The sequence below is a fragment of the Netta rufina genome (assembly GCF_964035555.1).
Source record: "Netta rufina genome assembly, chromosome: 1".
Taxonomy (NCBI): domain Eukaryota; kingdom Metazoa; phylum Chordata; class Aves; order Anseriformes; family Anatidae; genus Netta; species Netta rufina.
Window position 1 is genome coordinate 166839397 of NC_140123.1, and position 27763 is coordinate 166867159.

Sequence of the window (27763 nt, forward strand, 5' to 3'; positions counted from 1 at the left end):
TGTATATGAGCGCGAGCGGCGGGAGCGCGGGCCCTTTCCCCGCCAGTCGCCTCCGCGCGCCACCGCCTCGCTGCTGCCGCCGCTGCCGCCGCTGCCGCCGCTGCCGCTCCCCGCCCGCACGGCCCGGCCCGGCCCGCGCAGGTACCGGCGGGGGGGGCACGGCGAGGAGGAGGAGGAGGAGAGGAGGAGGGGGAGGAAGGAAGGAAGCGGGGGGGGAGCGCGCATGGCGCCGGGGGCCGCCGCCCGGCCTGGCGCTGCGGGCCTGACTCCGCGCCGCCCTGCCCTGCCCGCCGCCGCCGGGGGGCCGCGGCCGCGCCTCAGCACGGAGCCGCCTGAGGCAGCGCCCCCGGCCCCGGCACGGGGCCCTCCGCGCCGCACCGGCACCGCCGCGGGGCTCCGCGGGCCCCTGAGGCGGCGGGGGGGGAGCGCGGCTGCCGAGCGCCGCTGGGCCCCGGCGTGATGCGGCGCTGCCCCCGCGCCTCGCCAGGAGCTTGTTAGTAGCTTGTTAGTAGCTTGTTAGTAGCTTGTTAGTAGCTTGTTAGTAGCTTGTTAGTAGCTTGTTAGTAGCTTGTTAGTAGCTTGTTAGTAGCTTGTTAGTAGCTTGTTAGTAGCTTGTTAGTAGCTTGTTAGTAGCTGAGAAGAACACTTGGATTCTGAATGAGCTGGTTAGCTGCTGGTCTTCTGTAGGTACTCTCACTCCCCTGATGCTTAGGGCTAACAGAATTTGGGGTTCATGTGCTTTGAAGCATAGGTGATGTAGGTGCCTCTGTACCAGGCAATGTACCAGGCTACTGGGGCTTTAGGTACCTGAAGCATCCAGTACAAGGGCTTAGAGCAGGCCACTGACACTGGAACTTGTGTTTGCATGGTCTGTGTACTGCTGTGCAAGAGGCATATACTGGCCATGTCCCTTCCTGTGTTCTGTGACAGGTCATGCATATCACGTGTTCTGGTTTCTGGTGATTTATTTGTTTATTTATTTGTGTATTTGCAGAATGAGGGTCTTATCCATAGGTCTTATACACAGGTGGTAGATCTGGTGCCTTTCAGAGCCCCCGTTCCTCTCCTAACATTTATAGGACAGTGAAGTGCTGCATCTATGCAGGCAGCCCAGCTTTAAAGGAAGTGCCCAAAGCAATGGGTTTGCTGTAGTGGTGCATGTCCAACCTGTACCTCACTCTGAAAATTGCTCCTGGGAGCAGGCAGGGGAGCTGTTATGGTTGTCACCTCACCAGATGCCCTGAAATGGGTGCTCTGATTTTTTCTCAGCTTCTTGCACACGTGCTGTACTAGTTATGCACAAGTGAAACCGAAAGCCAGGCAGTGTGGGTACGTATGTTATGAACCCTTTAAAGAGTTTTTGCAGCACTGAGACCGGAATCTTCCAGGCTGACACCATTTTTCTTAATGGAGTGACAGAACTGCAGATCTTCGAGAAAACTTTGGCTTACCCTGCTGTCAGTTGTGTTGGTGCAAATCTGCGTGTTCATTTAGCTCCCAAAAGTTGAAGCAGTTGTACCAAGGAGAACTTAATTCAACATGGCAGAGATTGTATCCCTTCAGGGGAGTGAAATGGCTTTGAATGGATTTGAATTTCAGTAGTGAAAAAATCTCAGGGGAAGCGAGACAAGCATCTATTTGAATTCTTGATGAAAACACTTGGTGAAAGCCCATTTGTTCCAGTAGGCCAACAGGTATAATAACCATGTGTGTCGCATCTGTTTGTGTCTGCTAGTATGGCTGTAACCCCATTCATCTGGGGTTCATCCATCATCATGGATCCTCTGACGCAGCTGCAAACATGGTGCATCTCAGACCTAACTGTCAGAGGTCTTGTTCTTCTTTCTTTGGGAAATTTGGGCAGATTGCAGAAAAATGAGATGTTTTCATAAATACTTGTTTGTTGTCCTGCGCTTGTATATACACTCCGTGGAACTTCAACCACGTCTTTTCTTTCCTTCCATGAATTGTTATCACTTGTATTTGCCTGGTACCAGTAGGCACTTGTAGAGAAGACACTACTTTGCAGACAGAAACAAGACTCCTTGGTGCCAGTTGTGTTTTACTACAACTGTGGGGTCTTCTGAGAGAGCTGCTGGCTGGGTGGCTGCCTTCCACACAACTTCCCATTAGGAAACTGGTTGGTAAATAACAGGGCAGGACAGTCCTGTACAGGCAGTGTTTAGTCTGAGGATTGGTTGTGTGATGATTAACCTGATGTTTATGGGTCAGCTTTCATTGGTAAATTACTTTGAGTGCAAAAGCGATTATAATAAAGTTAATTTAATCTATCTGATCCTTGCTCTGCTCAGAGGCAAGAGCAGTTCCTCACCACCTAACTTTGTTAAAATGGAGAGCAGTTCTTGTGTCTTGTGGGCTTGTCTCAAAAGCCAGGTGTGCCTGGAAGGTGTCAACAGCAGAGGTTGTGTGGGGGATTTGTTTGACCTTCTGAAAAATCAAGCTACTGTAAAAACAATGCATGATTATTTTTTAACAACTTCCTATGCTCAACAAAACTAATGCGACGGGGAAATTTAATTATCAGTATGGCTTCATGTATTCAGTGAAAGATTGCAGATGAATGCAGCTGAAACTGTAGCCTGCAACAAGGAAAAAAACAACCTCAAACCTTTGTTAACTTACATTTGAAATTTTGTATGTAGTTTTATTTTTGTTCATTATTATTCATGTCAACATATGAATAGTTCGAGCAACTTAGAGCAATTTCTTTTCCCTAAAGCTTAAACTTTTGAAATAATTTTCATTTTGACTATTTGTAATCTGTCTTCTCTGCTGTCAGAGGCTAGGATGGGTGATCTTACTTAGAGGAGAAGATGGAAAACTGCTTAGATCTTAGTATTGGGGAAATACAGGAGGCATTTAGGGGGGCTTAATGTACATATACACAGAAATAACTTACAGTGGTGATGTTCTAGATTAACTTGCAGTGACAAATGGGCAGTTGCACATCAGCTCTTTCACCTGGTCTTTGTTAACTCTCAGATGAGATATGGCCAGCTTTCCTTAGTAGCTTTTCATGATCAAAATGTAAACCAAACTTACTAGATCTGAAAACTTCAGTTTGTAGCTGTAGCTACAAAGCATTCAGCTGTGGACTTACCATCTTCCACTTATATGGTTAGATGCTAGCATTAGTCTCATTTTTAAGTGCTGGAAATTCTGGTGAAGGGATTGGACTAAGCAGGTACTGGAAGTCTGGTGTGGAGCAAGGACCCAGTCTGGAATCACAAAGACTCGTTGCAGTTTCTGACTACCTGTGGTAAAATCAGTGCAGCCCACTGCTTTGTTCTTGGTGTTGGTAAATACCAAAAGCTCCAAAGTAGAGGCAGTTCTTCCACATTTCTCCTGGGACGGCTTGTCCTTGAGGGAAAGCTTTCTTTGCCAGCTCTAGTTTGAAAAGCTGTTTTAAGCATGGAGAGGTTAGGTTTTGGGGTGGGGTGGAGGGAAAAACAAACCACCCCTCTGCCAGTGATATTGTTTACATCCCAAACAGTGTTCAGTCTGTGCTTCTGAATCTCCTGATGCCTTCACTCCCTTGTGCCACTTCCCATCGTTTACTTCTCAAGCTCTGCTCATCGCAGGTTGTGTTCTGGTGTGTTCTGGGCCCCGAGCTCATCTGCCTCATCTCTGCCACAGTGTTCAGCAGGGAATTCAGGTCTTGTCTGCTTTTGTATGTTGAATAGAAGTGTTCAGTGGGCTCAATGCAATGACACCTGCGTCTTTGCAGAGCAATTTCTCAGTATTTTGGATTCTGAAATCATTTGAATTGCTTCTTCTAACGTGTGCTACTTTAGATATTAGTACTATTTACTTTGCCTAGGTTGTATCATCTTTTTTTAGGCAGACCAAACCGGTGAGATCTGCATGGCTTGGCCTCTTAGCTGTGGTATCACCTTCTTTGCTGTGAGGAATTTATTAGGTACTTCTGCTGGTGCCAAAAGCACAACTGAGTGAAAGTCAGACGCAGAAGATAATTTTGTAAGTAAGCCTCACATTCCTTGGCTGTCTACAGGTGCACTCTCTGTTTCCAGACACTTGTTAAATTCTGCATCTGTAGTCGTTTGCCAAGTGCCTTGCTGCAGCCACAACCACCTGCATACTTCTCCTGGGTCCCACTGCCAGCTGCAACATCTCACCCCCAGGAGCCACTAAACTGTATCCAAGGTAGATCATTGTCTTCAGTGAATGCTACCTTGTTGGAAGCAGGACACCTCAGAGCTTGCAGTGTAGCAAGAGCTTCATTTTCCTGGAAAAATGTAGAACTGAAGCTAACAAGGTGCTAAATACATTGTATGAGTTTCAAGGGCTTCTCAGGGAGCGGATGAGTTTCCCATGTTGCATTCATTAGATGTTCCAGCAAAAAAAGAAAAAAACAAACATCTGAAACTGTAAATAAATAAACTCACTGTTCTTTTTAACTTTTCAGATAAGGCTGTAAAAATGCTTTCTAAATGAAATTGGATAGAAACCTTAATGCTGCGGTGGGTGAGTCTTGTAGATAGTGTAACTGCCAACGTGGTTGGGTTTGATCCTGTGGCAGTCTCAGCAGTCAACTGCCTCTTCAGCTGATGTTTTGGTGTGCACAGCTTGATACTGCTCAATGTTAAAATGCAGCTTGATTCCTGAAGTGCTTTGTTAAAACACTGGTTTTGTGTCACTCCTTCAGCATGGTCAACAAACCAATTTGTTGTACGTTATGTACATCATAAACTGTACAGAGAAATACTCTTTGGAAGTTGTAAACATCTTTTTGTACATGAAGACTGATTTCGGCCCTGCAGGATGGGTGTTCCTTTCCCCTTATCAGCGATGGAAAGGAGAAACTGCAACAAGCCCTGCTGGTCAGTTTGTTTAAAAACCCACCATCCTTGGTAAGGCTTTTCAGATATGAATTTAAACTTCTGGATTAGTTTTCTAACGATGAAACACTGTCCCAAATAGAAATTGGTGTGTCTTCTGCTACAGGATCTTGGCATCCAGAACAAAGGCCATGCTGTGTGTTAATTACTCTATTTTTAGACCACGATCAGATCAGTGGCAGAGCCAAACATGCAGATATAGTTCAGTCCTGAATTTAAATTGCAATTCTATAGTCCATTTCCTTCTCTTTGTGATGACTTTTTTCTCTGCAAAGGTAAACAGGTGGTACCTAAAATGAAAAATAAACACTACAGAAATAGAGGATTTCACTACTTGTCAACTGACTCTTCATTTCCTGCTTTAAAGATTAGAGCTTTCACCTTGACTAAAAAGTGCTTCCACACAAATGAAAGCGAGCCCTGCAATTACCAGTAACAAGTTAAATTAGTTATGTGTGTGATCACTGCCTTATTTTGAAGTTTTTTTTTCCCATAGTGTAACTGTGTGAAGTTTCCATGCAAGCTTAGAGTACCTCCAAGGTGTAAAACTTGTGCTTGCGTGCTGTAACAGGTATTGTGCAGAGGCTTGCAGCAGGAGTGGAATAGCTGCATGGCACAGGGCTGCAGTGGTGCTCCTACCTGAGCAGGAGCAACAGTGACAGCTGGAGGGGGAGAGCAGACAAATTCAGCTAACTGCGTTGGATCACTGGGTTCAGCAGTAACATGATCCAGAGTTTTATTCCCCAGTACTGAGTTGCCAATCTTGCTGTGTTATCAGAAGGCAAGACGCAGGGTTTGTTTTCAGGTAACTCCGAACTTGCCTAACCCCATTCCAGGGCTATTCTGAGAGGTGTCCTCCTTCTCTTGACCCTGCTCTTACTCATGCAGCTGCACATCTAACCCTGCACAAAAGAAATACCTGGCACTTCTTTTAACCTTGCTGTTATTCAAACATTGCAGATGAAAGGGGCACACATAGCTGAGGAAGAACCAGCTTTTCCAGCAGTATTTGCCAGTTACATTGGCTTTAGCTGGCTGGGAAGCTGTATGGTCAGCAGAGAAACTTGTTTCTTCCATCTGCTAAGACATGCATCTCCCTTGCGGTGGCCTGCGTGCTTCCATCTTAGCCAACTTAGCAGTGGCATGTTGTTAAAAGTTCTCAGTGTGTTTTGAGAAACACAACTGCTCATCTGAGATGCTTATCCTATAAATCTCTGCCTGGTCCGGAATATCTTACTCAAGCCTCTGCTAAAAAGATTCCCATGTATCCCCATGCCAGTTAGGATTTCTGGCTGTTGTCTGAGTGTTGGATGTAGTGCATGAGCTGGTGGTTGCACAGTGAACTGCAGCAGAACAGATGGCTTTGGTTTGAGCTCCTGAGGAAGGGTCCAGTGGCACCTTCTTGTTTCTGTGCTGATGGAGCTGGATTCCTCGCCTGCACCGACACTGTTAGGCCTTGACAGCCTTTACCCTTACACAGCTGCTTTCTTGTGTGTTAGCTCCTGCTCTTATTTTTCGAAGCTTGCATTTGGGCAGACAGTCTCAACTTTCTGCTTCAGATTTGAGGCATTTTATTTGTGTTAATTTTTGCTCTCCTACATTAACAACCAGAAATCTTTTGTTAACGGCAGGACTATGAGGCACTGACAAAAGGAAATAGTCCCTGGAGAGCTCAGTGGCTAATAATGTCTTTCATCAAATAGAAGTGATGCCTTGGTGTTCCAGCGCAGGACTGCCCATCTCATTTAACTGAGACTGATTTGTTTTTTGACCTTCAGCTTTCCTAGGGTGACATCTTTCCATAATATGAATATGATCTGTTTGTAACACATTTATATCCCGTGTTAATGGGATGCACAACAACCTCTTCATGGTCACTTTCCATGCTAACAGCATGTTTCATGAATGTGATTGCGGAAGGAAAAAGAAAAGACTTGGTCCTCTGCTCGGTTCCCTTACGAAACAGCACTTGTTTTAAACCTGACACGTTATTCAATTGCTCCTTTTTGAAGAAAAGCTAAATGCTCTCCCAGCTGCTGCTAAACCGTGTGATCCCTCCCTGTGTAACAGCTTTCCCATGTGGTAGTTGGTACCGTCTAACACTTGTGAAATGATTGATGTGTTTTCTTACATCTTGGGACCAAAAATCCTGGTCTGTAACTGTGCCATGTAGTACGTGCCTCTAAACTGTTCAGCCAGCTCCGACATCCATGGAAATGAGACGGCACCGAGCGTCGCAGCTCTTTGAAGTTACAGACCTCTCTTGGTGGTTTAAGCAAACTACCTACAACAATTATTACAAACAGCTGCACTCCGGGAGCCTGGTGGTGGATCTCCGTGCTCCTTCCTTCGTTTTTTGGGTGGGGGTGGTTGGTGCTGCTTTATGTAAAGCAAAGGGTTGCAAATTGTCCCCCTGGAACGCCGGGCAGGAGCACGGCTCCGAGGGAGCTGCCAGTGAATGTATTCCTCTCGCGTTTCCCAGTCTGCAGCGAGTCCAACTTGGCTGGTGTGGTGTAATTTGTCTGGCACCTTTGGTTTCTGCATGCATTGCAAATAGCAGTTGACAGGACTTAATCCTGATTTTTTTAAATGCAACTAGCTGTCCTCCAGCTGGGCTGCTTCTCATTGCTGACATCTGACTTAGGCCACTCAGTTTATTTTCTGTTGCAGCTTCGTAATTGCACGTAGGGCTTGCTAGTTCTAGGCATTTTCTGCTCACATCTTACTTTCAGTTGCCCAAGGCTTGCCAGCGACGGAAGGAGGCTGAGACTGCTGTGCTGTGGGAGAGCTGACTTGCCTGCAGTACTCTGAATTACTGGCTATTGAGGGAATTAGCTTGGGCAGAAGGTAGATTGCTTTTAAAGACGTGAGGCTTGGCTTCGGTATTCTCAAAAGGCCTGTTTGTGTCCCTCGGACGGCTTGAGAAATTTCTCCTACTTGCTATAGCGAGCTAATTGGGTGAGTAATTCCTCCAGAGGGAAAATGTTTCCTGGAAGGGGCAGGATGGGCATGGTGCGTGGTAGGTCACCCACAGAGGTGCCGAGCAGTTGAGATTGAGGGCAGACTGCCAGGAGAAAGCCATCCGGCTGCAGGCACTGGGGCTGGGGGAGGCCTCGCCTTGTCAGCTGGCTGCGAAGTCACCTCGCTGTGACCTGTCCTCCCGGGGCTGGGACGATGGCAGGGTACGGTGACAGCAGCACGCTCCCTCGGGGTGCTCAGGCTGATCTTCTGCAAGGGAAGGCTGCTGGGCACAGCAACAGGCTTCGGCGTGGGCACAGGGGGCTGAATGTCTACAGCTGGTGTCCTAAAACTGAGCTCCACCTCGGTGTAACTGCTTTGTGAAGCAACAGCTCGTAATTGTCAGGGGTTACTGACGGACAGCTTGTGGACAAACGCATGGCCGTGTTATTAGTTTCTGCATGTATAGGGCTGCACTTCTTAAATGACACCTCACTTCCAACTTTCTTTTTAAGCATGATGACAAAGAGCACATTTTTGATACTGTTTTGCTAAGATTGAAATTTTCGAGGGAGATCTGATAATTTTTTGTAATTCTGTAGCACACTCTCAAAACTGTGACTAAGCGCGTGATTTTTTTTCTTTTTAAGTCTCCTAACCTTTCAGTTATGAAAAAGAAGGTGCTCCTTGTGTGGCAGCAGGCTTGTGATCAAGCTTCAGCTCTCTGTGAAAGGTTTAAAACACTGTACCCTTTAGAAAGCTCCTACTGTAGCTTGTGTTTGTGTTCTTTTGCTTCCTTTTTGTAGCATTAACTTCCTATGTGCTGTCTTTAAAGCTGAGCACAGATAAGATAAGCATTTATTTTCCTCGCTGTTTTATTTATTTATTTATTTATTTATTTTACAGTAAGCAGCAAAGCATCTTTCCCTGTATGCAAAGCCTTGGGGCACCTCTGCCTTTGACCATAATTCAGTGCTCCTGGCTGTGGCTGCTCAAACGAGGGAAATGAACGTTTTCTGAGTGAGGAGGTTGTTTGCCTGCTGGATTGGACCAGTGGAGACTCATAATCCTTCCCTTGCATCTCCCGTGATGATGCTTCAAGCAGTGATACCCATGAACATCTCTTGTCACTCGTGCCAAGGTGCAGCTGCTGTTCCCAATCCTAAATGAGAGGAGTGGGGAAGGAGAGCCGTGGTATTCTTCTGGAAAGCTGAGTGGAAGGAGCATTATATGCAAAGATTTGGTTTTGGGGAGATAATGCATTTTAGTCTTGCTGTTGTATCTGAAGCTGCCAAAACTGGGACCTTGTAGTAAGTGTTGTGCAAGACCGTCTCCTCTTAGGGAAGGTGTTTCCTCAATACTCACCTGCCTCTGCAGTTTTTTCACCAAGTAGAATTGTGTTTGTAGAGAAGCTTATGGTTATTTAAGTAAATGACAAGCTAAATGTGATGCAACTGTATAGCCACGCTGGTGGGTAGCACAGATTAGTCTGCCTGCCAGCACAGCGCTGCTGGCACGGTGCCTCGCAGCCTCGTCACACAAGAGCTGCTTTCTAGAGCTGGCAGATGACAGTGCCATGACAAACAGTAGTGTCTCCTCAGTTTGAGGAAGAAACCTCCCAACTGCAAATGTTCTGATACGGAGCAGTGTAAAAAAGCAGAGGGCAGATTCAACACTGAGATATGGCAAAAGCTGATGCAAGGAGAACAAAACAGGGTAAAGCAGATAGGAACACGCTGAAGGGAGGTTCTGAACTTGCCAGCTAACATGGTCTACTTGAATTCCCTGGAAAAACTTCCTTCAAAGTTGTCCAAAGGCTTGGAGTGAGCTGGGCCCTTGTTGCAGAAGGTAGGCCCTGAAGTATGGGGGTAGAGAGCAGGCACAGCCGCCCCTTGCAGAGATGAGAGCTCCCCATGCAGGGCTCTGCGCTGCTGTGAATGCTTTCAGCATGGTCACACGTGGCCTCGGGGAGAGGGATGAATAGTGAAAGGACGAAGGTGGTTGATGGGGGCGGTTATTCAGAACTGTAGAGACAAGGACCTGCTGAGAAATTCAAGAACGTGGAAACTGCTGGTGAAACTTCATCTGCTGCTCTTGCTCAGCACAGAAAAACTTGGCGTAATATCTGCAGGCTGACTGTTGTAACTAAAACCCACATTTCGGTGCTTTGATGCTTGAACAATACCAGCTCGCCTGCTTTGTTTCAGGGAAGACAAATCAATTTCATAAACTAGTCCGTATTATGGGCTTGTTAAATATCTGTACTTGTAAAGCCAGCGTGTTTTTTCTGAATGTAGCTGAAAGCTACGGGAGTTTCTGGGGGAATTCTTGCTTTGTCTTTGCTTGTAGATAGCCCTCTGCTAATGGCCTCTGTTGGGGATGGGATGGATACTTGTTAAACATTGTTTAGCCTGACTTGGTCATAGCTGATCTCATGGCATCATTTAGAAAAAAAGCTCAGTTGAATTTTGAAGTCAGTCTGTTTCAGCAAACCTGTACCTGGAGTGCTTCAGCTGCTGGCTTGGGGAGACACCTGGGTTGTGGTCCCTGGTGCACCTTTGAAAGAGCTGTCTCCAGATAGATAGAAGATGAAGTGCTGTTTTATGTGGAGAACGGAGACGGGGAAATGTTGGTCTCTGCATGGAGCAATAGTTAACGTGATTGTGTCTGTTCCACTTGTATGACAATGTGCAGAAGGCAAAGTGAGCTGCGCACCTAGATTGGGGCTGCTAGCCTCTTTACAAAGGTCCTGCATGAAGGTGTTTATTTTCACAGAATCACAAAATCATCTAGGTTGGAAGAGACCTCCAAGATCACCGAGTCCAGCCTCTGACCTAACACTAACAAGTCCTTCACTGAACCATATCACTAAGCTCTACATCTAATTTGGCATTGATAAAACCTTTTGCAAACCAGAAACTGTGCTAATTGTGGTATTGCTCAAAAAATATGGAGGCTTCTAAATGAGCTGTAGTTGTTGTATGTTCTTAGTTTCTGTAGGCCTTCAGTCTCTGCTGTCACTCATTTGAGAATGGTTTGTGGAGGAGGCTGGGACTGGTGTAGAGGCAGCTTGCATCCATGTGTGAACCTGGGGTCACACAACAGGCAAACACGAGCTGAAACTTACAGAACTTCCAATGAGTCAGAAATGTTCCTGGAACTCGTCGGTTTCTTAATGAATTGTTGCATGATCTTGGGTTTGTGGCAGTGCTGCTGCTCTGTTTGATAGGAAATACTGCATTTTTCTGAAATGGATGGACAAACAGCTGGCTCTCTACGTTTTTCCACATACAAGGGAATTGAATCTGGTTACATGCAACCAGAACATATTACCAGAAACATATTTTTTAGTCTAGATTTCTAAGTATTGTTTTGCTGGCGGAAAGTGTTGTTCATCTTGCAATACAGTTGAGAGCACATGTGCTTTGTGGCATGCGAGATGTGCAATAGTCTCAACGTGTGGTGTTTGTAGGCTTGAGCATGCTTATGGTGATGCTGAGGTACTTAAAATTCTGATTGTTCAGGACATGGAAATTAGCTCTGTTAAATAGCTTGGTGCAGTGTCATCAAATTAATTATATGTGGCAGTTCTCTGGGTGCTTTGAGGAACTACTTGGATTGGTTTTGTCAAGTTAGGATTAAACATGAATCCACAAAAAGGCATGTTTAGTATTAAAGAACATGATTCAGCAGTAAGAATTGTCTGCAATTACATGCTGAAAGTGAGTAAAATTTAGCAAAAGGGTTTTTAGCACTCTTGTTACTTTTTTTCAGATTACGTTTCATAATTTTGTTACTTTTAATTAGATAAGATTAGTTACCAGTTTTTGATATTAACACAATCCTACGATACAAAATGCAATGTGTTTTTTTTTCCTGGTATTTAAATGTATGTTAGGAGATTTATTGGCTCTAAGCCAGAGTGACATTTTTCAGTATTTCTGTATGCTTTAGAGTGAAAGTTCAAAACATTTGCATGGGGGATATGCCACTTTAGACTACAATATGTATTTATCCTATTTCTAAAAGCTGGCATAGTTTGTTTCTTTTTAAGAGTTATGGCACTTGCCTGTAGACCTTGTAAATGAAATCTAATGCTGTTTTTGCATTTTGTGTTTTCTTCTAGGGTTTGAAATCTGAGCATGGCAGACATCGACAAGTAAGTAAAATCTGTAGGTTACTGAGGCTGTAACTGTCCTGTTATGTACTTCAGATGCCTGTTCCCTCCAGATATACGAGGGACAGGGTCTACCTACTACAATGTGATCTTGACGTTGTGGCAAGATGAGTTTTACAGCATTTGCACGTGGGAGGAGAGCCCGAGTTGCTCATGCCAAATTGGTTTGGGATCTTAACTGTGTAAGACAGGGGTAAGGAACCAGTTAACTTACCACATTAGCTGGAATTCTGTAGGGAAAAATGCTAGTACTACCTGTTACCATTATTTCACTGAACGTAGCTTTCTCTGTACTTTGAATGTGTGTAGTTTTGTGGGATTTGAAGTATTGTTTGGGTGAATCTAATCTCAGTTCTCAAGGCCTGCACATCATAACAAAGAGGATGCGTAGGGCAGGAGGAGGCTTGTACTTGCTGGTATCAGTAGGAGCTGAAGGAATCCTTCTCTAAAGGAATTTTAACTTCAAAACTTTGAGCAGTTTATAGAACTAGCACCTTTTCAGAGTCTGAAACTAACACTGAATCTATAAAGACAAATTTGACTTTGGCTATTAAAACTTTCAAATTTTCATAGATTAAAAATTAGTGCATCAGTTTGCTTGTACCAATGTGATCTCTGACTCTTTGAGCTCATTTATAATTTAAAAAAGTTAACTTATTAATGCTATTATTAAATATTCCTAATAGCAAAGAACAGTCTGAACTTGATCAACAAGATATGGAAGATGTTGAAGAAGTAGAAGAGGAGGAAACTGGTGAAGATGCCAACAGCAAAGGTAATGTTGAAAACAAGTCTTTTGAAGTAGCTGCATACGTGCTTTCTTGTTAATGGTAAAATTTTCTTTTTAAAAGGAAGTGGTAAAGCTTAATGGCTTATATAACAGAGTAGTCTCTGTTTAAATTCTGAAGCAAGGACTTTTTTCCCTAGTTGTGGCTTTTATTGGTTGTACACTGTCATTCATTTTAGTCATGGTCAGTACCAGTGCAAGTAGACCTGGCCACCTGTAGGGTTGTATAATTGGAAAAGAGGAGGTTACTGTGGATGTGTTAACAAATTATTTCAAAGCTAGTAGCTGATACTTTTTTTTTTTTTTTTTTTTTTAAGAAAAAGGCTATTTTGATTGTTTCTCTCAAGAAGGCCTGAACATGTATGAGAATACTTGTTTCATCTCTGTGCTGAGCAGTCCTACTCAAGTGTTATAGTTAAAAATTGGGGATGCAGATAGTATCTGAGAGCAATTAGCCAAATGAGAAATAGCTTGTATGAGAGATGATAATCTCTGTAATAAAATAGCTTGGATTGCTGATAATGCTACATTCCATGATTTCCTGAACAAAGTAGTAACACTAATGAAAAACTAGAAAACTTTCCTCAAGGTGGCATTAGAGGCTTTGTTATCACTATTGAAAGTGTTTCCAAAGCTGGATTGCAAAATTTTGGATAATGTAGGTCAGCTGAAGATGCTTACAATAATTAAATGTTAAATAATCAGGTGTCCCAAAGGAACCTAGAGTTGAGTAACGGTATTTTTAGTATTTAATCCCAGCAATGATACATGAGGATCTGAGAAGGGAAATTACACTATATACATGTACCTCTTGGAGGGAAATTGAGTTTTGCAAGTGAAGAACATCTCAGTACTAGGGAACTTTTCAGTCTTATGAAATGAAGACTGCCAAGCACTTCTTTTGCTGGCTTTCTAGTGTCTTTTACCATGCACATTTTTTCCACATCCTAGTCTTTTTTTCTTTTTTTTAACCTGGATGATTTAATTTTTAAATATATTGAAGACTGTTCAGGTAACACTTAAGCACTCTTGCTTTTTGGTAAAAACCTAACTGAAAAACAAAAGGTTAATGTATCCAAGGACTTGCAGAACAGATATGGGGTTGGCTTTCAGTTTGAGGGAATGTTGGCACTGGCATGCCATTTTTATGGTGTGTACAGGTTTGGTATTTAAAAGAATATCTGGAAACAGACTCAAATAGCACAGTTGGGTAGATTTTTAGGTTAAGGAAAGTAATGATTAGTAAGATCAGAGCAAACAAAGATAGCTTAACAAGATGGTTGGTGTTAACTAATGTGGTATTGTGCTTCTAAGAAGCAACTACATCTACTGCTGAAATGTGTCTTTATGGAGATACTACAGTCTTCATGGAGAACAGGCCTCTTTTTTGGGTGTCACTTGAGATAAAATTTCTCAATATGTAATTTAATTGGTAGGACATAAAAGTAAAAGAGGATGTTCATGTGGTTATTCTAGCAAAGGGCATAGAAATGGTGAACTGAATATTACTTAACAAAAAAACAACTTGATGTATCAGGAAGGATTGAAAAGCTCCACATTCATTTGAAGGTGCCAGTTAATGAAGATATTTTCTATGCCTTATGATATACTACTTGTTTGCATACCTGTAAATGTTGAAGATGGGGGAAGAAGGCAAAACAGCATGATTAAAAATTATAATAAATTCTTATTAAAATGAACTTCTGCAGGTTGCTTAGGCACAGATTTTGAGCTGAAGTAAAAGAGGTGATGTTGATACAGAGCACTTAAGCTAGCAATTTGTGTGTTTTCTAAAATGTACTTCTATCATATAATTTGAAACAGATTTCCCATTTGGGCAAAATGATTTCTAAAGAGGTTACTAATAGAAATTAAGTACTTAGCACTGATATTCTGTAATCAATAACGTGTCAGACTGAGTTGATTGGATTGATATGCTATTCCTTTAAAAATGTTCTAATGAATAATTTATTTTGCAAGAAAAAATATGTAAGCATAGATTTGTTAAAAAAAAAAAAAATAAATAAATAAAAATTCTAAATCCAAGTCTGAAGCAGTCTTGTTTAATCTGAAATGGAATGGAAATCCCAACTCCAGTTTTGACTTCTTAAATGAATGGCATGAAATCTACTACCTTGCATTTTTCTAATGAGTTTCGAAGTAGAAGTCAAGTAGAAACAACGGATGCTTTTAGGAGTATCGTGTAAAGCCTGACCTTTTAACAAAAGCTCAGTTTGCTGAACAGTGGCAATTTTAATCCAGGTTTTTGATCAGGATAGGATGGACTTGATCCATGCTTCTCAAATAAGTATTTCAGACATCTTTCTGCCTGTATTTCTTTTCACAAATGTATATAATAAACTTACTGCTTTTTATAGTAATCCAAGATGAATCCAGAAGATGTACTTCTTGCATTTACAGTTTTTTCTTTTCCAATTTAGCTCGGCAGTTGACTGTGCAGATGATGCAAAATCCTCAGATTCTTGCAGCTCTTCAGGAAAGGCTTGATGGTCTGGTAGGAACATCTACAGGATATATAGAAAGGTAAAATATTTGTTCTAATTTAGTATGACAGAGTGGTATACATGTATATGGTGCTCTTGCTTTGTGAACGTTGTAGGATTAATAATCATAAACAATTGTTCTGCCTAAATAGCAGCAAACTAATGTAGTCAGTCTGTAGTGCATTTCAGAACTGAAGGCTTTTTATTTGAGCCTTTCTGAAGAAAAAGCATCAGCCACTAAATATTTTAGCAGTCCCCTGCAGTTGTGAAATGGCACACTTACAGGTATTTTCCTGCTCTTTGGAATATCTTTTGTAGGTTTGCCTTAATCTGAAATATGGGCAAATATATGGTCATTTCATGGTTATAGTGTAACCAGAAAGCTAATAAAATTAGGGATGTTGTATCAATCAGTAGTTGATATGGACTCCTTATATCCAACCTTGAAACAATCTCTCTTGCTTGCTAAAATTTTCTTTACTCATGCTTTAACAAGTAGATCTTCTCTTTATTTTTTTGTAATCTGTGTGAACTTTTCACCGTATTCACGTGATTTGTAAAGCACAACTTATCTTACTGTGATAGGGTCCTGCAGAGCTATTGATGGTAACTGGGATAGCTCCTGAATAACAGGCTTTGCTGCTGCTACTCCTACCCCCATGTTCCTCTGCTACAGATAGTAGCACAGAACAAAAGCACGCTTAACTAACAGCAATACCCTAATAAATGCAAGCCCCAGAAGAGCATGGGAGTCAAAGAGGACACACAGGTCCTTTCTGGACACTGTATACTACAGGCTTTCTATATCCAATTTTTCTTTTTTTTTTTTATTCTTCTGTTTTTTTCAACAGATGTTAGTTAACTTCTACTAATCTTTCAGGTCTTTGATTTAAGAATTGAGCACAAGTCATAAGGTTGATGAATTTTATATGGCATTCTTCTAGTCAGCTGCTCTCTAAGATACTGTACCACTTCTTCATCTGTTCCAAGTACAGTAGGGCATTCTCTTAAAAAAAAAAAAAAAAAGCATTGCAGCTTTGCTGTTGTACCAAATGCTTACTTATTTACAGTTTAAAAATAGTTGTAAAATGTGTGCAACTTTAATCTGCACTTTTTCAACACATGCATGCTGATTTCACCATGCTTTACAGGTGCCTCTTAAATTTCTTCCTAAATATTTTTTAAAGTTTGTTTATATATGGAGTCTAGACATTAAGGAGGCACAAGTCAGCAGCAATCTGGGATCCTAAAAGCCTGTTATGTGGGCTGTAAAAGAACTAAATGCATAAGCTGGTGGGAAAGATAAACATGTTCCAGGAAAACATCTATCTGCTCAGGCTTAGAATCCACTAACTTTTGGCAATTATCCAGTAACTCCTTTACCTGTGCCTAGCTACAATAATTTTAATGAAACTTTTCTAGGGTAGGTTTTCCCTCACCTACTATTTAGACATTGCATTCTTGTGTTACTGTAATGTTTTCTAGTTGCTTGTATTCATAGAATGGCTTGGGTTGGAAGTGACCTCAGAGATCACTTGGTTCAAACCCCCCTGCCATAGGCAAGAATGCCACCCACTAGATCAGGTTGCTCAGGGCCTCAGAGCAATGAGTTTTACTTGCCATTATTGTACTTGTGCAGTCTGGTTCGTGTTTCTTGGTCTGCTTCTCCGTTTCCTATTTTTGTATTAGCTATCTCTTTGAATCTACTTTTTTTCTAGAATTTATGGACATTATAAATGTAGTAGATCAAATTTTACAATTTGTACATCTAACTGGCATGGACTGTATCAAAATACAGCTTTCTGGTGCGTGCAAAAGATTCTAGACTTTCTAATAAAGGAATTAAAATTTGTGTTCAGATGTACTGGAATTGGTTATGTTGCATGTTATAGCATTACCTTCTGCAAATGTTTTTTTTAATATGAAATTATGAAGACCAGTATTTAGTCTAAACATATGCATGTGGAGTTAGGTGGGTGATTATTGCATGACTGACCTATACAGTTAATTATTTTCTTCCTTACCACTTTTTTTCTTGAACTGAATTTGCTACTTTGGTTGCTTTTACATCATTCTGATGTTCCTGAAGTGAAAGATGCAACAAATGGTGAAGCTGACTACATTCTAGAAAAAGTGATAGTAACTTGAATGTTATCAACTCCTTTTGAACATTTATGATTAAGCTTTTCTGGTAGCATGTGTAGCAGATGTACTTTTGCTCAAGTCAGGAGGTTAAGGGAAATCTTGACTTACTGGTTATCTGTGTATTGTCTTAGTAAACAGAAATAGAATATTTATATTGAGCATAGAGTCATTAGGGAGATGGATTTCACATTTTAAAGTGAACAAGGCTCTTTTAGAATGTGTCCATATCCTACCTATTTAGAAGCCAGATTGCATTAGTAATATAAACTTCCACTGTTTAGCTTACTTAACATATTCTGGTTACTTACTCTAACCTGACTCTGATACTAACAATTAAAAAGCAGCTGTTAACTACATTGTTCTAAATAATGTGACCAACTGCTTAAATACAGAAGGTTAACATGGCAATCTTCTATAGCCATATGCTGGGGGCTGTCTCACATCATGGGCAATGGAGGCTGTCAGCAATCTACCCCATGGATGTCACTAATAGCCTTCACATAGGTAAATTTCTGTCCTAACAGTATCATAGTGTAACTTCCCACAAGTGAAACTACTGTTAACAGTTGTAGCTGACAACTCTTTACAATGAAAACTACATTAATTGCTTTCCTCTTACACATGTATAATATAGTGGCTCACTTAGAAAAAACAGTTCTGTCTCGTTTTGGGAGTGAAGGGGAATATGAAGACAGTAGTCCTAGCTTCTTTCCCAAATGAAACAAATATGAATGTTGAAGATTGACTTCTGTAGTGAAGTAATAACTGTCTTGGACTTTCATAAAACTAAACAAATTAGTAGTTAGTTCTTAATTATGCTCAATCTTACAAATTTGCTGTGTTGCTCAATGATAATGTAAAGCTTAATGTGAAGTTTTATACAAGTCTATCTCACGATACCCCAGGTATTTGAAATTCTTTGGTTCTCTTTCAGACTAAGCCTGTTTTTAAGAGATTATGATAACAGTTTCAGTCTGCATGGTACAACGGGTCATAGGTTTGATTTGTTCAGCTTTTTAAGGTTTAAAATAGTGTGAAATCTGTTTTGATGCAAGGTGGTTATTAAGGGGGCTGAGTAAGGAGGGGTAACGTGTTTAGAATGCAGTGTTTGTAACAGCTCTGTGGCTGAATTTTTCAGCTTGCCTAAAGTTGTTAAAAGACGTGTGAATGCTCTCAAGAATCTTCAAGTTCAGTGTGCACAGATAGAAGCAAAGTTCTACGAGGAAGTTCATGAGCTGGAAAGAAAATATGCTGCTCTCTATCAGCCCTTATTTGACAAGGTATTTTGGTGCTAATCTGATTTGTACTTAAAAGATTTAGTTAAAACACAAAGGAACATAAACTGAAAGCTTATGCATGTTCTGAATTACTTTGGTCTTATATGTGCCTGTTCACTTGAACTGACACCATTTTACCATTCATGTGAACATCACTGAGGTTAAGGGGGAGAAAGGCTCAGTCTGCTCCATGATTAACAGAATCACTTTGGTATATTAGGCCTCATCCTGTTAACAGAGCAGATATTAGGTGGTGTAGTAGCCTTTCTGGAATTCTTGCACTTATTTTAGTGAAATTTATTTGAAAAGCTGATAACTGATTGGCCTTTCTAGGGCCAGAAAAAGTTTTGATAAGTAGTTAATATGTTGTATGAAATTAGGATGAGCAATTTATTAGTTATTAGGTATTGATGTGATGACTGAAATAGCTAGAACATGAAAATATTCTTGGTCAAATTTTTCAGCGGAGTGAAATCATCAATGCAATCTATGAACCTACAGAGGAAGAATGTGAATGGAAAGCAGATGTTGAAGAAGAAATTTCAGTGAGTATTATAATCAGTTCTCATCAATATCTCAAGCTTTAGCATGAAACAAGTTTCAATACAGTACATAAAGCTTTCTTTAAAAAAAACTCAATGATTGCTTTTAATAATTCATAATTGATTGCTTAAAGCATGCACATGAAACTTAATCTGTGCTGTTAGCTGTACTGCATAACACAGTTAACAAGCCTGGTGGGTTATGCTTTTAAAACTTAGAAAACTAACATTTTTATTCTATCAAGGAGGAAATGAAAGAGAAGGCCAAGCTTGAAGAAGAAAAGAAAGATGAAGAAAAAGAAGACCCTAAAGGAATTCCTGAATTTTGGCTGACGGTATTCAAGAATGTGGACTTGCTCAGTGATATGGTTCAGGTAGGTGGTAGCCCAGGTTGCCTTGAGGTTGCTTAAGTCCTTAATCCAAGTGTGCTCTTTAAGGAAGAAGTAGGAACAGCACAGTACTTGACAAGTCTGTTGGAGAGTGAAAATGAAGTGAGTACTTGGATGTCATCTCTGGGACTTTGACTCAAAGCAGAGAGCACTTTGAAATACCTTCTTGCTGTGTTCTTATTTGTGCAACTTGGAGTTTTACCTTACTAATGCACTTTCTGAATATATAGGAATGTGTGCATGAAACGTATTGTTGCTAAAAGCTGTATTTCGTTTGCATGGGATTCAGGCTGCGTAATGCAGCAGAAATTCTGTGCTGCTGTTGTTGCCACCTGCTGGTCATGTATGTGGAAAACGTTTCCCTGTTGTAACGAGGTTCTTGTCAAGGATCACTCATTCTAAATACAGCTTTTTCTCTCTGCATTGTCTCTTAAATCTGTGTAATTTAATCTTATGAAAGTTGAATAATTGTGGGTTTTCTTGTTTGCAGGAGCATGATGAACCTATCCTGAAACACTTAAAAGATATAAAAGTGAAATTTTCAGAAGTTGGACAGCCTATGGTTAGTTTAACCTACTGAACAAGATTGTTGTATTAAAACTTGTGTATATCAATAACATGGCCTGTGATAACAAATTATCTTACGGCAGTCTTGAGAAATATACAGCTTCTTGTCCTAAGAAAAACAGTGCAAGATTTAGTGCTAGCCATGAAGTACCATATACATTTATATTTAACTTATCCTTCAGATTCAGATGAGTTAATAACTTGGCCATAGTGTTTGACTATTTCACCTTTTTATTTTTCAACATTTTCAGGTGCTTTTTATATAACTATTGTAATAGTATATAATTTCCTTGCCAGAGAGCAAATAGCTTGCTAAGCTTTAATATTTTAAATTTATAAGCTGTTTCTGTAACATAGCACCAGGAAATCTGTACATCAGGAGATCGCATGTCATTGCTGCAAGCAGTGTATTAAGTCAGAAGTGCAAGAGCAATGGATTAAATGAAAATACTTGAATATTTATTGCACAACTTGGGCAGCAAATTCAAGAACAAGTTCTGTGCACCACTTCTTCTCTATTGGTAGAGATGGATATGTTCTGTTGCATGTATATGTTTTTTGTTTGGCTGTTAAGTATTTAGAAGGTAAAGGTATATGTAGCTAAATTGCTAATGTTGTCTCTCTGCAATTCTTTTTTAAGAGTTTCACATTAGAATTTCACTTTGAACCAAATGACTATTTCACAAATGAAGTGTTGACAAAGACATATAGAATGAGGTCAGAGCCAGATGATTCTGATCCCTTCTCCTTTGATGGGCCAGAAATCATGGGATGTACTGGGTAAGTGCTATTAAATAGCTTTAAGGTAATGAAACAGTTTCTTAGTTATTATTATTATTCAACTGTAGACTTTTATAGATCTCCTAGGAAGGTGCTGGAAAAAATGCTGTTACCCAGTAACATGTAGGCTAGGCTCAAGTTGATGTTTTTAGTGTATATAAGTAAAATAACTTTTTTAAAAATGCCATTTTATATATTCAAACTAGTCTGAAACACCTAAGAGTTTATTCTTTGTGTCCATCTAGTGTTATTTTCAGAGTTTTTAACAATATATGTACTATAAATGATATATTTAATAGTTTAATATATAATATATGTGCATATAAATAAAAAACCACAACTATACCTATAAATGGTCTGCAATCACTGAAGCTGAAATGGAAACTAGGTAGTATAATATACCAGTAGACCTTGATAGCTTTATTTTTATTTTTATTCAAAACTACTTTGGTCACTTTTTTGGAAACCTTATTTATGACATGCAGTTTTGAGAAGACAAGTCTAGTTTTATATTCTGTATTGCAGTAGTCCAGTTTGTTTTATAACAGTTGAATGTTTGCTTCTCTGTGCACCTTTCAATTAATCTATTTACGAATAGAGAGCAGTCATCTGTAACTCTAGTTTCCTCATGATTTTGAAAATGTCCCATTCCTTTCTCAGTGATTTCTTCTAAATTAGCTATAGCTTCTTAAATTATTTAATCTCTTTTCTGTGCACATCCACTGTGAACAGAAAGAAGAGACAAAACCTGAGTCATAATAACTGCCCTTACAGGTATATCAGGGGTTTATGTATGTATCACAACTTTAGTTGCTTTTTTGTTAATGCCTCAATGTTTTGACTGCCCACCTGAGCACTCTTACTCTTTTGGGCATTAACAATGAGAGCCTGTTGCTGTATAGTCAGATTTGGTTTTACCCATGCACTGCTGTGCATTTTATTAATACTGTCTTTCATTACACTTCATTTCAGTCATTTAATGTAATATGTTGCTGCAAATGTCCTGAAAAGTTTAGCCTAACTGCTTGAGTGTATTTGATCAAATTATTTTGTGTTCCCCAATTAGGATTGTTACTGAAAAGCGTAAGTCCTGGCAGAGGTCCCTGTAACATGACTCTCTGCTTTTACGAAAATGATTTATTCCTAATTCTTGTTTTGTATTACAACTAAGACAGCTTATTCTTATTGCAAAACTACTTACTTCTTTCCTTTGAGTCTTTAAGGGATCTAATCAAGAAATTCTTGCAAGTACAGGCAGCCTTATTTATGTCACTACTTCATTTACATGTCCCCAGTGTACTTTGCAAGAGTCATTCAAGCCTATGCATATGATTTTGGTCTGCAAGCAGCAAGTAATAAGAAGAAATTACATATGTGCTTGATGCATTATTTTAAGGATTTATTGATTTTATAATGTGAGTGGTAAACCTTAACATATTCTAGTTTTAATGTATTAAGACCAAATATGACACTAATGTTTTGGTCACACTAAAAATGGTGACATTATTTTTTGATAGGAAACTAGGTAGAACTTTGTAGCAGATGAGACTTAATATTGCAGAGATTGAATGGTGAAGGAGAAGGTTCTGGATGAAAAAACTTCAATCCTAAAAAAAGGTATTTTTTTTTTAGTGAGTATAGAATAACATGAAAAGATAGCACCAATTAAATGTTATCCTAACTTTATATTTACTGTATCCCTTACAGTTGTGATAACCTCAGCAGGTATTAGTAACAAGTGGAATTTTTCTAAGCTGCAACTCTCTTCTTTCCAGCTGCCAAATAGACTGGAAAAAAGGAAAAAATGTTACTTTGAAAACCATTAAGAAGAAGCAGAAACACAAGGGTCGTGGAACAGTTAGAACAGTGACAAAAACTGTTTCCAATGACTCCTTCTTCAACTTCTTTAGTCCTCCTGAAGGTAAAGAGAATATTAGTTTATTTATGTGAATTTTAAATGTCATCATATATACTTCACTCACTTGTTTTCCTTCTTTCTTTTACAGTTCCTGAAAGTGGAGACCTGGTAAGTTGTTTTATCAAAAGTAAGGAGTTTGGGCTGGGGGAACCACCAGTGGGAGAATTCCCGCCTTTTTATCCAATGTGCTTGTTCATATTGTTTAGGAATTTGTTAAATAGGTTCAGCTTTAAGTGATTCTGTATTTGACTTGGGAATATTTGTGATAAACAGTTCGTGTGAATTTTCCTTTATTAAAATTGTTGGTTTTTTTTTTGAATTGGAAGGGGTAGAGTTCAGCTTAGTTCACTTTAACAGCTTGTTATTAGAGTGGAGAGCATTTTTAGGTGCTCAGGTGCTTTACAATGGGTTGATTAATAGGAACCATGGAGATATTTAATTAGGCTCACCTGGTTAGTGGTTAGTTCTTAATGCATGCAAACTGAAAGTCTATGGGAGGTATTGAACTATTTTTGTACTTAGATGTAAGTTGGGATGTGGGGGAGGAATAAAATTTTAACTCCAGAACTTTGTATGATTAAGCTTACTAAAGAAGCAAACCACTAACTGCATGATGTGAGTAGAACATCTGAAGTGTAATACTTGATCTCACAACCTCAGTTTCTATAAAGCAAATGTTGAACCATGAAGTCAGCACGTGGCATTTGTGTAAATCTGGCCACATCAAAATCTCTGCAACTTGTGTTTTTGCATCAAAAGTAGTTATTGACTTAGTTTGGAAAATGACGTTGTTTTATGCAGGATGATGATGCTGAGGCAATCCTTGCTGCAGACTTTGAAATAGGTCATTTCCTACGTGAGCGTATAGTCCCCCGATCAGTATTGTACTTCACGGGAGAAGCTATTGAAGATGATGATGATGATGTAAGTAATGGTCTTTCAAAGTACTAAAAGCTTCCAAATGTTGCTTAAAGACTGGGTAACTTTGGGCTATTGTAATTAATGTTAGCTTATTTATAATGGGAGGTATCAACATTAGTTTCAGATACGCTTCCTAGGGTGTTAATTACCTTCCCACTGCTCCTTATTTAATCTTAGAAGTAGTGACTTCAGAGTTGTATAACAAAAGCAGTGATAGAAGCTGCACGCTTAGAGGATGTGTGAGTAGAAGTTTGTGTGTGTGTGCATAACAGCAAGAGGGGTGTGCGTAATGCTTCCACTGAAATACAGTGAGCTTCTAGAGAATTAATCGATCTGTTTATATAGCTCGTCAGAATGTTCTTTATAGTTATAGTGATACTTAGCTACCCAGTTTCTTGAGATTCAGGTCTGATCCTTTCAGGAGGGCACTCTTTAGTGAAATGTAGATATACACATTCAAAGCATGCTATTTCTTTAAAGCCAGCTCTGCAAAAGCTTTGCTTCTTTGCATTTAAAGGAGCTAAGGTTGAAAATCAACCCGCAGAAAACAAGAACTGTATATAGATAAAATATTTCCTTCCCCCTGCCTCCCCACAAACAAGCATAGTTTGACAAGCTTGATGAATTTATTGAGCTGCTTTGGGTGAGATACATTCAGCATTGAGCTGGGTTTTCAGAATGTTGAAGGGTAACCTTTAGTCCAGAGCAGTGGATAGGGGTTGGGTGGAAGAGGGAAGCGATGGTATGGACTGCCTGATGCTTTGACATGCCCTGCTGGACAGAGGTGTTACCACAGTTTGATAATCTCTTCCAGTGTAGCACATAAGGAATATAAAGCAGGAAGCTTTCTCTGCCAGAGCGTAGCTTAAGAGATTATTCATGCTGATTCATAAAGCTTTTTAAAATCTGTCAGCTATAGGATGCTCTCTTAAAGCACAACACAATGTGGATGGTCTCTGGCACCTACTTAAGTTATCCTGAATGAATTGATGTCTGAAATGACTGCATTTATGACACTGTCAAAACCATTTCTTTTCTTTCCTAGTATGATGAAGAAGGTGAAGAGGCAGATGATGAGGTGGGTTGACAGATTCCCTTGGTTTAAATGGTTCCCTTTCTGTTGTCTGTCTGGAATAAGTTCCTTTAGTTTTTGAATGCTTTGGACGCTCAGTTTAAGTTATGCTAATGAATGTAAGGTACAACAGCTTGTCTTTATAGATCCAGACCGGGAGGGGATAGCAATCCTAAGATATCTTATGAATCAAGTTGAAACAGTAAAAGATGATGCACTTTGTAGAGGGTAAACTAATACCAAATGTGTAATTTGAAGTGGTAGTTAATTCATTTCAGAATAGAATTTAATATTCTTGAAAGCGGTTTGGGAAGCTAATGAGATAAGCTAGCAAAATGTAAACAACTGTTTTCTTTTAGGAGGGGGAAGAGGAAGCAGATGAAGAAAACGATCCCGATTATGACCCAAAAGTAAGAAATTACAAGGCGTATTTGAGTATACATCTTCATTCACATTCTTAGTGATTTTTCTGGCTGAGACTGTTTTAGTTCCAGTTCTGACAGTAATGTTGATGTGGCAACTTTTTTTTTTAAAGTTCTTCCACTAAGAAATATTTTGTAAAAGTAATGCTTTGCTTTGAGCATGGAGATTAGTCAAACTTGGTTTTCTTATAAACTTGTCTTGCAGCAAGTTGCTGTTTTAGTTCAGTGATGAAAATGTTGAACAGAAGTCATAAGAACATGCAGAGAACTGTTCAAGTAATGTATTCAGGTTTGGGGAACTTGTTGCAAGCTGATTCTTGTACTGTGCTGGGGGAATCTATCACTTTTTTCAAGGGGAGGTGACAGCGAACCTGTTTTTTCTTGAGGTAGCAGAAGTCAAAGTTCAGGAATACATTTACAGTCTAGCACTAAGATGTGGACAGCCAGCAAACTAGCAGCTTTGTTTTAAGTTTCAGTCAGGGCAAATGGCTATTAGGCTTGGTTAGCTGAAGGTGATTGCAAGGCACTAACTTGACAGTTTTTTTTACTAGCTGAGCTAAAGGCATCTTGGAAGCACCTGATGGTGTAAGCTGCATTCAAATCCAAAACTCTGTGAACTCAAGATGTCTGCTGTGACATGTTCCTATTATTTCAAGTGAGGCAGTATATTTTTCAGTAGGAATGGTTTGAACTGCAATCAAAATACTATAATTTTAACACTGTAGTTGAAAAGATGTGGGGTTTAGAACTATTACTCAAAATATACAACCCGCTGAGGATGTTTCATCTGCAATAGTGTATTTAAATTGCTTCCAGTTCAAGAAAGTTTTGGAATCAAAATGAAACAGATGCAAATTGGACTTCTTATTTCTACCACTTGAAATTGTTTTTTGCTAGGCTAACCAGCTAAGGGCAAGATTGTTTCAGAGAACTTACAAAGGTTTAGAGAGGCAGATGGCAGTGGGTCTACAGTGTGAAATAACAAATAGTTGTAAGCTAATCACGGGCTGAGAGTTAGCACTGTGGTTGTAGAATAGCAAACCCAGGCAAAGCAGTGTAGTAAAACTTGCAATGGAACTTGTAACCACCCAGACACTTTTCAATAAGTGCCCATATTATACTGTGAGGTATAGTTGATTGCCTGCTTCAGCATAGAAATGCTCTTAATTTGCACTTGGGATTTTTCTAGCAACTGGAATTTATTTCAAAAGAAGTTTCCAGAGTGCTGAGAACGTACCATGATTTGGTGTTTCAGTGTACCACTATGCAATGGCTTCTAGAGAAAGGCTGTGCCTTTATTGACTATGGGAAGGCTTTTTGCTTCAAACTGTATATGAGGTACGGTTGTTTCTGAAGCCTATGCTTCTGAGCCAGCCTGTTTGATATGATATGTAACTGACCTCCTCCTTTTCCAGTTTTGGTGTCAGAGTATCCCACTGCACTTAATTCTGAACTGATTTTTGTTCTGCATCCATCATATATACGTATGCATTAACAAAAGTGTTGTGAATGTGCCACACCCAAAGATGGTTGGTATCTTTGGTTGGCAGTATTACTAACCCTGGGCAATTAGCTTAGGGGAAGAGATGCAAGAGCTTGAATACTGGAACTTGAAAGTGTGCTTAGCAATTCTAATAACTCCTTTAAAGTATTGATATCTGTAAACTGATATTTCCTTTTTTCTCAGCAGAAGGATCAAAACCCAGCAGAATGCAAGCAGCAGTGAAGCAGTGTGTATGTGGCCTTGAGGATTACCTGCACTGTAATAGCCTAAACACAACTATTAGTTACTTACAGCCTTATGTTTTGTATCTTGGTAGAATTAAGTAACCGATTTGTTAAAAAAATAAAATAAAATCAAAAGCATAAGAACCAGTTTAAAATGTAGGTTCAATCTACCTAGCATTTTAACAGTATAATTTTCTGCCAATATGTAGAATGCAGTAAATCCCCTAAAGCATGAATGTTAATTCATTGCTACATAGTTTGGTTCTTGTGAAGTCTTTGTCATGTAGCTATTAGACTGCAGCTGTGAAGATTATCAGAACTGTTAACTGAGACCAATATTTGTTTAGAGAAAACTCTCTCCTGAAGAACCAACCAAAGTATTTTTCAGCCCAGTAGTCTGAACGGGTTTAAGTCTGCTTGCACTAGCTGTGCCTTCATTACTTTGTTATAGAAATGGCAGTGACTTGTACTAACTAGGAGATGATGATGATGCATTTCGAATTTGACTACTTGAGAAGATTAGTATGACTTGTTTAATTTCCAGCGAGACCACATTAAACATTCATAACTGTCAGCTTGTTTATGCTATGGGTTTTTGTATTTTATGTGACATAGTGATCTACAAAAGAAACCTAGTCCTCATATTAAGGTTATTGTTTACCACTGGGGTGTGAATAAAACCTAGTATTTTCAGAA

The 27763-nt window shown here is 39.9% G+C and overlaps 1 protein-coding gene across 4 annotated transcripts; it reads left to right on the forward strand.

Moving 5' to 3' along the window:
- NAP1L1 (nucleosome assembly protein 1 like 1) lies at positions 1 to 27763 on the forward strand. Of its 4 annotated transcripts, none has more exons than XM_084305206.1 (16): positions 1 to 141; positions 11965 to 11997; positions 12702 to 12790; positions 15244 to 15346; positions 18590 to 18731; positions 19193 to 19273; positions 19516 to 19644; positions 20150 to 20221; positions 20867 to 21006; positions 22782 to 22927; positions 23013 to 23032; positions 23726 to 23848; positions 24891 to 24923; positions 25277 to 25327; positions 26529 to 26677; positions 27030 to 27763. In XM_084305206.1, exons 2-16 carry the CDS (start codon positions 11981 to 11983, stop codon positions 27085 to 27087), a joined length of 1353 nt encoding a protein of 450 aa, XP_084161332.1. In that variant the 5' UTR covers positions 1 to 141; positions 11965 to 11980; the 3' UTR covers positions 27088 to 27763. The 4 variants fall into 4 exon arrangements, with proteins under 4 accessions (XP_084161332.1, XP_084161333.1, XP_084161334.1 ...); XM_084305207.1 differs by having other exon boundaries at positions 19519 to 19644; XM_084305208.1 differs by lacking the exon at positions 26529 to 26677 and having other exon boundaries at positions 27027 to 27763.